The sequence below is a fragment of the Schistocerca serialis genome, chromosome 7 (assembly GCF_023864345.2).
Source record: "Schistocerca serialis cubense isolate TAMUIC-IGC-003099 chromosome 7, iqSchSeri2.2, whole genome shotgun sequence".
Taxonomy (NCBI): domain Eukaryota; kingdom Metazoa; phylum Arthropoda; class Insecta; order Orthoptera; family Acrididae; genus Schistocerca; species Schistocerca serialis.
The window spans coordinates 228,073,996-228,086,662 of record NC_064644.1 but is presented as its reverse complement, the minus strand read 5'-3'; the positions used below and the strand labels follow the sequence as shown (position 1 = coordinate 228,086,662).

Sequence of the window (12,667 nt, the reverse complement as noted above, 5' to 3'; positions counted from 1 at the left end):
AATACGAAAATAAAAACACCTGTCATGCTCACGACCCATTGAAGTTGGTATAAACACGCTGGGTACATGGCTTTTCCTCCTTTCGCATCTGCGACTTTCGCCATGACTGTTTTCAGGATTGCGCTCTGCTTGTAAAGCTGTACTACAAGAGTGATGACTGTGCACTCGTCACTCTGCAGAAGTTCCGGGCACTGAAGAGTTTGAAAAAAAGATGTTCTTCCGATGACTGCCATGGGTCTGGAGAAAACAATTCAGAAATTTGAAAAGATCAGTTCTTTTGGTGTGCAGCCTGGTAGAGGGAGGAAACAAGTTGATTTGATGTCTATGGAAGCAGTGGCCACAGCAGTACAGGAGACGAGTGGTGGTGCACAAACGTGTAGTGCAAGGAGAATTGCCCGAACATTGGACATACCCATGAGCACTGTGCATAAAGTCCTAAGAAACCTCCTTCTTTGCTATCCATTCAGAATTACCCCTATGCACGAGTTGCTTCCTGTTGACCTGCCAGCAAGAGAGACCTTTGCTCTGGAATTTCTTGCATGGAAGTGGACAATGATTGGTCATGGAAGATTTTGTGAACAGACGAAGCCAACTTCCATCTGACAGGATATGACAGTACACAGAATTGTGGATTATGGGCAATGGAAAATCCACCCGCAAATCAACCAGTACCACTTCATCCTGAAAAGGTCACTGTGTGGTGCGGGTTTACGGCATCATTTATCATAGGGCCATATTTTTTTCGAAGAGACAGGTGCTTCCTGTCCTGTTACCTATGCCATCACTGACAAGCGTATGAGTGTCTTTTGCACAACCATGTCATTCCAGCTCTCCAACAGTGTGAATGGGATCATTTTAATACAAGATGGCACCTCCGCACATTGCAAATCCAGTTAAGCAGCTGCTGAAGCACCATTTTGGAAATGCTAGAATTATCAGGTGCCATTTCCTTAAAGCCTGGCCATCCTGATCACCTGATCTTAATGTGTGTGACTTCTGGTTGTGAGACTATCTGAAAGATGTTGTGTTCAGTGATCCAATTGCAAACTTAGCTGCATTGAAGGCATGCATTGCGCAACATATTCTGAATGTGACCCCAGAAACACTTTGATCAGTTGTAGAACATGCTGTATCTCAATTTCAACTTGTTTCAGAAAACGGTGGACAGCGTATTGAACATGTTTTGTGTCAATCACACAGAAATTAATAATTCGATTTGATTTTGATTGATGCTTTTTTTGGGGGGTTTTTGGCCTCAAGACAATTAAAAACTGATGTGAGTGATGCTTTTTATGTGGTTTTTGGCCACAGGATAGTTAAAAACCAATTTTTCCCATCCAATGTGATATGACCTTGCTGTGGTGGATGGGCTGACATAACTAACATTATCACACCTGTACACCCCCACGCATACTGAGTAGTACAGTTTGTTTAACATCGAACATACACCTTAGGTGTTACTGTATGATTCATTTGTCATTTGTAGTCGAACACTATTAGATTATGATGCTTACACCGCCACCTGTTGCTACAGTTTGTAACTATTTATTTTTATTCTGCCATACGTTTTGCCGCTTCTCTGATAATATTCCGTTGCAATTTGACATCATTCTGACCAGTGGTGTTATTTCTACAGTGGTTTGAAATTTTAATTATAATTTCCCTGTATTTACATTACCCCAAACTTAATTAGTTCAAAAGGTATTGTTAGTAAAAGATTTCACGTGGTCTGAACTCTCAGTGCCAGCTTTAACCAAACTGCTTTACATTTCTGGGATATGTTAATAAGCTTTTGATAGCTAGATTTTTCTGAATCTAGGGACACACATAGTCATGAACAAGAGTACCTACCTAAAATTACTAAATTGATAAATACACAAACAAAAAATAATACAGAGTCAGTAGACAGTGAAAGACAACATTCTAACCTACAAAATTTTTAAACTATTATAAATTAACCAAGTTCATTAATACCACGGAGTGAATCATTATAAGTCTGCCATTTCAGTCAGTCTGCTCTTAGTCTTCATTTAGTCTCAGTTTCGTATTCATTTATTCTGCTCTTAATCTTGGTCTGACATAGCTTCAGTTAGCTTTTTAGACCAGCATCAGGAACCATTTGTGTTACCCCTCTGTTCATTTAATTCAGGCTGAGAGAACATATTTTATAGTTAAGAGCAGTAGACATCAAAATGTGTGTGTTTCGGTTCAGTTGAATAATATTTGTGATGTATTTTTTCTCTTTATTGAGTGTGAAGCAACTTGTAATCACTTTTTCTGTACTGTGTGCACTTTTATTTTCTGAATAGATAAGAACAATTAAGCTTCGCATATGTTCATACTAACTACCTCTTTTTAAACATTATTATAGACTGTAAGAGACCTGATCGTTACTGGTAGGATCTGAAAGAAGTAATTAAAGGTTGTTGAACTTGCAATTTTGAACTTAGAAGAGAAGCTTCTGGCAATTTATTTTAAGGATAAGTCCTACAACAGCAATCTCAGGTAGTGATCCAGTGAAACTGCACAGCTACTGAAGGTTTCTAATACAACAGGTAAGTTTAAGTTACATGAAAGAGGCCTCAGCCATGGTCTTTCTTGCAACAGTAAGGCATTCTTAATTGGCTGTGACACCCTGAGTAGTATTCAGGCTATCGACCAGTGCTACCCTTGACAACCATTCGTTGTGTCTATCCAGTACCTTCTTCCTGACCTCCATCACACTGGAAGGTCAGTCATCTTCATCTGGACCACAGGTCATGTTGGGATCCCAGGGAACAAACTATGTTGGTCAGTTGGCGAAGTTGGCTACCAGGATGCCGATTTTGGAGGTGGGGGTACCAGAAACTGGACCTTCGGGTGGCTCTACACCATCAGTTTTTGGAGGCCTGGAACACAGACTGGAGTGCTCTGGTTTCTCTGACCAAACTGCTAGCAATAAAGGGGACCATGACTATGTGGCTTCATGCTTCTGTACCATTCTCTGTCAGCTTCACATTGTTCACACTTGGCTGACCCAAGCTCGTGTCCTATGAGGAGCCACTCCACTGTCTGGTACCCGTCTGACAGTAGCTCACATCCTACTAGACTACCCTAATTTGGCCAATATATGATGAAATCTTAAACTTGCTGACACCCTGCCTCTGGTGCTAGTAAACTACACCAAAATGGCGTATCTAGTTTTATATTTTACTCTTGAATGTGTTTACTGCTGCTCTTTGAGGTAAGGCACAGTAGCCTCATCGGTCACTTGAGGGATTTGATTGCTGCCCCACTGCCTGTTTCCGACCTGGGGGCCCCATGGCTGCCCTTGCTCGGTGGTCCAGCCTGGCTCCTGCCTTCCCACCTTTTTAACTCTTCTTATTCTTTAACATTTGTAGTCTATTTACTGTCTCATCATTGTTGATCTCATTCCTGAGATTTTATCAACTTGTGCGTGTTGCTTGTTTTATTGTGGTAGTTGATGGTGAAGAAACATTGGTTGGATGCAGAGGGTGCATTTCTCAACATGTAGTATGTCCTGGTGGCCTCCAGCTAGCTTATGAGTGGAGCAACTCACCCCTCTCTCCACCCTTTTACCCCTCTCTCACTTCTGCATGCTTCTATCTCTTAGTTTTATTGATTCTGGTTCTGACCGTGTTAATTGGGATTTGTCTTCTGGTCCTTTCCTCTGAGGACTACTTCTGGCTTGAGGCATATAGGATGGAGGGGCTGATGACCTGTTAGTTTGGTTCCTTTAACCCCATCAGTCCAATCCATTGCCATTCATAGGAAGAACAACGTGATAAGCAAGGATATGCTGGAGTAGAGAAGTTATGTTCTAAAACAAGAAACAACTGTGACACACTCCTTAGTTAATACCTTTATTGATAAGAACATGATTTTGAGGTTTAGAAGCAAGCCCGTGTGTAGGCTGTTCAATTCTTGAGGGTGACTAAACATTGGACAAAGTACTCTGAGCCCAATGCACTAATAGTCCTTGTGTAGTAACACATTGTCTCTCTCTCTCTCTCTCTCTCTCTTTCTCTCTCTCTCTCTCTCTCTCTCTCTCTCTCTGTAGTGGGCTCTGCAGATCATGAGTAACACTGCTAAAAAGGAATTGCCGAGAATACATCAGTAGTGACCTGGGGTGATCATGAAGTTTTCTGGAGGCATTGGCTTCAGAAGCCACTGTGACTAGTGGCTGCTGGGCTGGTCTGATGCTCTTAGTAATTCCTCTGGTGGTGCCAGCTTTGCCACTCCCACTGTGAATTACAGATGACACCACAAATTTCAATTCCCCTGGGGCAAAAAAGCCATGAACATACAAAACTGCAATTAATACATCTAGCTCAGAAAGAGAACCACACCAATCATTTTTGCCAGGTTGCCACTGTGCAATTTTTTCTGAGTGTTATCTTTTAATGAACAATAAGAACTCGCTGTGCTCAGAAATTGGATTTTTCTCTTCGCAAGTGGCATTGGCCTGCTGGTTGGTATAAAATAGTTTGCTTTCATGGTCTTCCAGGTGCATTCCAAAATGTTTCTAATATGTGGATGATATTTTCTCAATCGAATAAGAATTGAATATCCCTTGGTTTATTTATTTTTTTATACCCAGGTATTCGTGTGACATCTAGTGTATAGCAGTGAACTTCAGATCCTTTAGTACTCATTAACTCTATATACTCATATTCTTCCATCTGGTGCACAAGATGTATGAGACAGGAGAAAATAGCCTCAGACTTCCAGAAGAATTTGATAATTCCAATTCCAAAGAAAGCTAGTGCTGACAGGTGTGAAAATTACCGAACTATCAGTTTAGTAAGTCATGGTTGCAAAATATTAACAGGAAGTCTTTACAAAAGAATGGAAAAACTGGCAAAAGTCGACTTTAGGGGAGATCAGTTTGGATTTTGGAGGGATGTAGGAACACGCGACACAATACTGACCCTATGACTTCTCATAGAGGATGGGTTAGGACTTGGATGAGCAGTTGACTAGAATGAACAGTGTCTTGAAAGGAGGATATAAGATGAACTTCAAAAAAATCAGAATGAGAGTAGTGGAATGTAGTCTGACAGATGATGATATAAAATGTAGACTAGCAATGGCAAGAAAAGTGTTTCTGTAGTAGAGAAATTTGTTAACATTGAGTATAGATTTATGGAAGTGAAACATGGACAATAAACAATTTAGACAAGAAGAGACTAGATGTTTTAGAAATGTGGTGCTACTGAAGATTAGATGGGTGGATCATGTAACTAATGAGGAGGTACTAAATAGAATTGGAGAGAAAAGAAATTATTTATGGCATAACCTGACTAGAAGAAGGAATCAGTTGGCAGGATGCATTCTGAGACATTAAGAGATCACCAGTTTAGTACTGAGGGAAGTGCGGAGGGTAAAAATTGTAGAGGGAGATCAAGAGATGAATACAGTAAGCAGATTCAGAACGATTTAGGTTGCAATAGTTACTCAGAGATGACGAGGCTTGCACAGGATAGAGTAGCATGGAGAGCCGCATCAAACCAGTCTTTAGTTGAAGACCACAATAACAATAACTATTCATATTCATAGGAGAAGCCATTACTTGTTGTGCTCTGATTGTCTGAAATAGAAATGTAACTAATGAAGAAGAGCCACTGAGTGTTCTAGACAGAATCAGTTGGTAAATACTACAAGAGTTGTCCAGAAAGTAATGTCACCAACTTATAAATCTGACACTCCTATTCATCGGTACTTGGTCTACCCTCCCACTGTAGGTGGTAGCAATAGTTATCTTCCCAACTCAAATAACCATAATTTCCTCCAAGATCCTGAAGAGTCAGGATGAGTCCCTACGTGAACTCCTGTTTGGTGGTCCAATTCAAACCGTGATGTAGCGTTCACTGGAACAACAGTGCACAGTGAAATTATGCCTGAAAATTGGGAAATCTACTGCTGAAACATTTCCAATTTTTGAACAAATGTTTGAGAATTAATGTCTGTCACAACAGCTGGTGTTTTGGTGGCACAAGGCCGTTTAGCAAAGCCAGAATAATCTCAGCGATGAAACATGCTGTGGATGCCCCTCAGTGTCAAAAGGTGAAAACTGAGTGTGTGTGTGTGTGTGTGTGTGTGTGTGTGTGTGTGTGTGTGTGTGTGTAAAGAGTTCTGAATGAAGGCTGTAGAATAAATATTCGTCTGATAGCTCAGACTCTGGATATAGCCAAACCAAAGTCCACAGAACTATAAATGAACAATTGGGGGTGAAGAAAATGTAGGCAAAACAGATCTCGAAAATTTTGACTGATGATCACAATTGTGTAGAAATAATTCCAATTCCTTTTTTTCTGCTAGTGGTATCGTCCACCATCTACACACATACATTCTGCAAGCCACTGTTTGAAGTGTCGCATAGGGTACCTTATACCACTACTAGTCATTTCCTTTCCTTTTCCACTCGCAAATAGGATACGGGAAAAATGACTGTCTGTATGCCTTCATACTAGCCTTAATCTCTCTTATCTTATTTTATGTCGAGTTTGTACCAGCTGTACAGACTGTCAATGCAACCTTTTATGTTGAAGTGCTCAGAAGCTAAGAAAAGGGTCATGCACATCAAACCACACATCACCATTACCTGGAAGCTCCATCAAGACAATGCATGCAGCCACACCGCCGTCTTGGTGAGCAATTATGTCATCAAAAGCCGATGTGGCAACACTGGCCCAGTCCTCCTACACTCCTGATCTCTCTCTGGCAGCCTGGGTTTTGTTTCCTGTCTCAAGGTGCCCTCGAAAGACACTGTTTTGAGGCCTTTGACAGTGTGAAAGCTGCTGTTACATGTGTCATAAGTACACTCTCACCCAGACCTTCCATGACACCTACTACACTTGGAACTCTCAGTGGTGGAGATGTATTGACTCAAGAGAGTTCTGTTTGGATGGATTATACTGTTCTGATCAATAAATTATTTTTTATGGACTTAGTGACATTACTTTCCAGACAGACCTTGTAAAATTCCTTGATGGAGTGAATATAATTTTTGCAGCAGTGCTTCTTGGCAGGTTATTTTTCACTAAAACTTGCAGAACCTTGGAGTGATATTTCCTTATATTCCTAAAATTTTAATGTATGAATTCTGTGCAGCTTTATAATTAGACTAGAACCTTTGATTTGTTTAATGAAATCAGTCTAGCAAATAGTTGTCTTTACGATTGCAATATTTATTATTGTTGGACCTCGGATTTTGTCCCCACTGACCTGCCATGACTTAATATGTGATCAGCTCAATTTTGCTATAATGAGCTTCAATGAAAGACACCATTAATACTTTCTGATTGGTACTGAAACCTGTGGAGTTTGAATTAAGAGTATTGCTTATTCATTTATGTGTTTCTCAAAATGGAATATTCCAGAATTTGAAACACGAACAGCTGCTAGCATGAGTTTCTTAGAAGTAGATACCTTAGGGGTTGCGAAACAACTCAAATCGCTTGATACGGGCAAGTCTTCAGGTCCAGATTGTATACCGATTAGGTTCCTTTCAGATTACGCTGATACAATAGCTCCCTACTTAGCAATCATATACAACCGCTCGCTCACCGATAGATCTGTACCTACAGATTGGAAAATTGTACAGGTCGCACCAGTGTTTAAGAAGGGCAGTAGGAGTAATCTATCGAACTACAGACCTGTATCATTGATGTCGGTTTGCAGTAGGGTTTTGGAGCATATATTGTATTCAAACATTATGAATCACCTTGAAGGGAACGATCTATTGATACGTGATCAGCATGATTTCAGAATACATCGTTCTTGTGCAATGCAGCAAGCTCTTTATTTGCACGAAGTAATGGCCGCTATCGACAGGGGATCTCAAGTTGAATCCGTATTTCTAGATTTCCGGAAAGCTTTTGACACCGTTCCTCACAAGCGACTTCTAATCAAGCTGCGGGCCTATGGGGAATCGTCTCAGTTGTGCGACTGGATTCGTGATTTCCAGTCAGGAAGGTCGCAGTTCATAGTAATAGATGGCAAATCATCGAGTAAAATTGAAGTGATGCCAGGTGTTCCCCAGGGAAGTGTCCTGGGACCTCTCCTGTTCCTGATCTATAGAAATGACCTGGGTGACAATCTGAGCAGTTCTCTTAGGTTTTTCGCAGATGATGCTGTAATTTACCATCTAGTAAGGTCATCCGAAGACCAGTATCAGTTGCAAAGCAATTTAGAAAAGATTGCTGTATGGTGTGGCAGGTGGCAGTTGACGCTAAATAACGAAAAGTGTGAGGTAATCCACATGAGTTCCAAAAGAAATCCGTTGGAATTCGATTACTCAGTAAATAGTACAATTCTCAAGGCTGTCAATTCAACTAAGTGCCTGGGTGTTAAAATTACGAACAACTTCAGTTGGAAAGACCACATAGATGATATTGTGGGTAAGGCGAGCCAAAGGTTGCGTTTCATTGGCAGGACACTTAGAAGATGCAACAAGTCCACTAAAGAGACAGCTTACACTACACTCGTTTGTCCTCTGTTAGAATACTGCTGCGCGGTGTGGGATCCTTACCAGGTGGGATTGACGGAGGACATCGAAAGGGTGCAAAAACGGCAGCTTGTTTTGTATTATCAGGTAATAAGGGAGAGAGTATGGCAGATGTGATACGCGAGTTGGGATGGAAGTCATTAAAGCAAAGACGTTTTTCATTGCGGTGAGATCTATTTACGAAATTTCAGTCACCAACTCTCCTTTCCGAATTCGAAAATATTTTGTTGAGCCCAACCTACATAGGTACACTCCTGGAAATGGAAAAAAGAACACATTGACACCGGTGTGTCAGACCCACCATACTTGCTCCGGACACTGCGAGAGGGCTGTACAAGCAATGATCACACGCACGGCACAGCGGACACATCAGGAACCGCGGTGTTGGCCGTCGAATGGCGCTAGCTGCGCAGCATTTGTGCACCGCTGCCGTCAGTGTCAGCCAGTTTGCCGTGGCATACGGAGCTCCATCGCAGTCTTTAACACTGGTAGCATGCCGCGACAGCGTGGATGTGAACCGTATGTGCAGTTGACGGACTTTGAGCGAGGGCGTATAGTGGGCATGCGGGAGGCCGGGTGGACGTACCGCCGAATTGCTCAACACGTGGGGCGTGAGGTCTCCACAGTACATCAATGTTGTCGCCAGTGGTCAGCGGAAGGTGCACGTGCCCGTCGACCTGGGACCGGACCGCAGCGACGCACGGATGCACGCCAAGACCGTAGGATCCTACACAGTGCCGTAGGGGACCGCAGCGCCACTTCCCAGCAAATTAGGGACACTGTTGCTCCTGGGGTATCGGCGAGGACCATTCGCAACCGTCTCCATGAAGCTGGGCTACGGTCCCGCACACCGTTAGGCCGTCTTCCGCTCACGCCCCAACATCGTACAGCCCGCCTCCAGTGGTGTCGCGACAGGCGTGAATGGAGGGACGAATGGAGACGTGTCGTCTTCAGCGATGAGAGTCGCTTCTGCCTTGGTGCCAATGATGGTCGTATGCGTGTTTGGCGCCGTGCAGGTGAGCGCCACAATCAGGACTGCATACGACCGAGGCACACAGGGCCAACACCCGGCATCATGGTGTGGGGAGCGATCTCCTACACTGGCCGTACACCACTGGTGATCGTCGAGGGGACACTGAATAGTGCACGGTACATCCAAACCGTCATCGAACCCATCGTTCTACCATTCCTAGACCGTCAAGGGAACTTGCTGTTCCAACAGGACAATGCACGTCCGCATGTATCCCGTGCCACCCAACGTGCTCTAGAAGGTGTAAGTCAACTACCCTGGCCAGCAAGATCTCCGGATCTGTCCCCCATTGAGCATGTTTGGGACTGGATGAAGCGTCGTCTCACGCGGTCTGCACGTCCAGCACGAACGCTGGTCCAACTGAGGCGCCAGGTGGAAATGGCATGGCAAGCCGTTCCACAGGACTACATCCAGCATCTCTACGATCGTCTCCATGGGAGAATAGCAGCCTGCATTGCTGTGAAAGGTGGATATACACTGTACTAGTGTCGACATTGTGCATGCTCTGTTGCCTGTGTCTATGTGCCTGTGGTTCTGTCAGTGTGATCATGTGATGTATCTGACCCCAGGAATGTGTCAATAAAGTTTCCCCTTCCTGGGACAATGAATTCACGGTGTTCTTATTTCAATTTCCAGGAGTGTATTAATGATCATCAAAATAAAATAAGAGAAATCAGAGCTTGAACAGAAAGGTTTAGGTGTTCGTTTTTCCCGCGCGCTGTTCGGGAGTGGAATGGTAGAGAGATAGCATGATTGTGGTTCAATGAACCCTCTGCCAAGCACTTAAATGTGAATTGCAGAGTAATCATGTAGATGTAGATGAAATTATTCTGTGTAATTAAAGAAGTGTTTTTACCTTAGACTCACAGAAATACAAATCAATAAATACATCATTTCTAACTTTTTCTGTTTTTAATCAAATTTTTGTATGATTAATTTCCAGGTGAAGAGCATGAACTGGAAAAAGATCATGTGTAAGAAGAAGGAAACTTTCAAGTTAAATGGAGGAGAAATGGATGAACTTCGGAAATTTCCCAGTTTTCGTGAGATTTCTTTTGAATCTGGTAAGGGAAAATCTCAGGAACATCACATGGACATGGGTGAATTTTATAGGTATCTTGCAGAACATAACTGCAGCTATGTATTCAAAGACTATTTCGGTGTGGATGGTAAATGAAAAAAACACCCATAAAAATACTCACTGTTTCTCGGTTTGAATTACAGTTTGTCTGTGTCACAGCTGTACTTCATCACAGTTCTAGTGTAAATAGTAATGTATGATTACACCTATTTTCCAAATGAAGTCTTAAGTAGTTGTACAGGTCAACCCATTGTTGTTGTTAAGTTTCTTTCACAGATTTAATTAATTCTGTCATTTAGCTATTAAAATTATGTTTCATTCCTGTTCTATTTTTATTTAAGAATGCTTTCTTTTTTTTAATTTTTGTATGTTTGATATACTTATGATGTTTAAGGAAATCCTCATACACTGGAATAAAATTTAAGCAGCTGTCATTTCCATGTAGTATCAGCAGTACTAAAGTGAACAAAAGTTGAATCAGTGTTGAGAGTAATTCCTCGTTGAAAAGACATTACTGTATTGTGGCATTCACACCAATCTTGCGTTTCATTTTCTAGTTATAACTAATACGCAATTTGGTGTCATATCATTTTTACAAAACTAGAATTTAAGTAGTTTCAGAGTTTTAAAATATACAACCAGAGGTATTCTTTGTAAATATCAGTATTTTGTATTTACATCACATTTGTATGCACACAAGAAAATATGAATGGGAAGCCTATATTTTTGCATCATGAGCTGGCCTAATGTATTGATTCATTTTATATAAGGACTCTTAACTCATTTGGAAAAAAGTACTGGAGCTGTGTCCTTCAGAAGCATGGGTTTCTAAAACAGGATAGATGAGATTGACCCTAAAAGCACTGAGAAGTAACAGTAGAGGCAGTAGTTCATCTGGAATCATCAATAAGATGACATGGATGGAAAAGGAATACATTAGTGACAAAGTTCTCTGTCTTTGTGCTATCCCTTTCAGGTTACAAGTTTGGTCATGTCTTACAGCATTCATTGTTTCTCCTTGCTTGTGGACATTGTTTAATAGAAAATGATTTTGGCAATGCATAGAAATCTTTTATTTTAATGAGGATAACTGTTCCATATATTTCACTTGTTAATATGCAAAAACTACACAGTTTTGTACCAAAGAAAGTCAGTTTTTCCTCTAATAAACAGTTGACTGCTTGACAAAAATGCAATAGTGAATTGCTGTTTGACTGAGTCACGCTACGATTTTGACTTCAGCGTAGAGACACTTCAGTTTTCCAGGATTTTCACTGTTGCCACTTAGGGCTCATTATATGACGCACGCACCATGACATTAGAGCTAATCATGTATGAGTATTGGAAGAAACTCAGAAAAGTTTCAAATAGTTAATGTTTTGTTACAAATTCATAAGTCATTATTTTTCAGCTGAAAAAAGTAGTCAGTAGGTGAGGTCCATTTTGGTGTCCAAAAACCTCAATTCCATGTTAACCTTTTCCATGTAACATGCCAAACAAATTAATCAGAGCAAGTTGACGAAATCCATTAGAACTTCTTGACATCAGCTTTTTGACTGTTTCAGTAAGTTTGATAGCTACACTAGATTGCTGTCCGAGTAGTCTGTCTTAACACAACTGAGATTGTCTGTTTCTAATTCTGTCATCTCTTTACTCTTTTCTGAACAAAGAGAGAAATATGTAAAAAATGTGATTTTCAGTTGCAAGAACATAAATGAAATCTGTTTATTTACACTCAGTATTATGAAATAAAAAGAGCTGTCAGAGATGTGGAAATGATGGGGGGGGGGGGGGTTGCAGAAACTCTTGAAGTTTATGGATAGAGGTTGGAGCCAGCAAAGAGCAAGGAAAGAATGAAAGGAAAAGCCTGGTAAGTTAACGCACAAAGTGATTGGATCAAATCAATCAAAAAGCTCAGGGAAAGGTCATGTGTATCAATAAACTACTCATTTATTTAAATAATAATATAATTGCAGGTACCTCTGCAGGTATCGGATTGCTGAGTTGCTGTACAAATTTCTGTTTCATCCTCATTATCAACATCTAT

General features: G+C 41.2%; 1 protein-coding gene across 3 annotated transcripts in view; it reads left to right on the top strand.

Moving 5' to 3' along the window:
- Positions 1 to 12,667, top strand: part of LOC126412876 (RWD domain-containing protein 2A) — a 122,099-nt gene that overhangs the window by 40,838 nt on the left and 68,594 nt on the right. For 2 of the 3 annotated variants that reach the window (XR_007575361.1, XM_050082758.1), the window contains exon 3: positions 10,483 to 10,603. Coding sequence is in view for 2 of the 3 variants with exons in the window: in XM_050082758.1 (XP_049938715.1) it covers positions 10,483 to 10,603 (121 nt within the window). In the remaining variant the exon portion in view is untranslated. Of the gene's footprint in view, positions 1 to 10,482; positions 11,693 to 12,667 lie in introns of those variants that run through there. The other variant, XM_050082757.1, reaches the window with a different exon arrangement.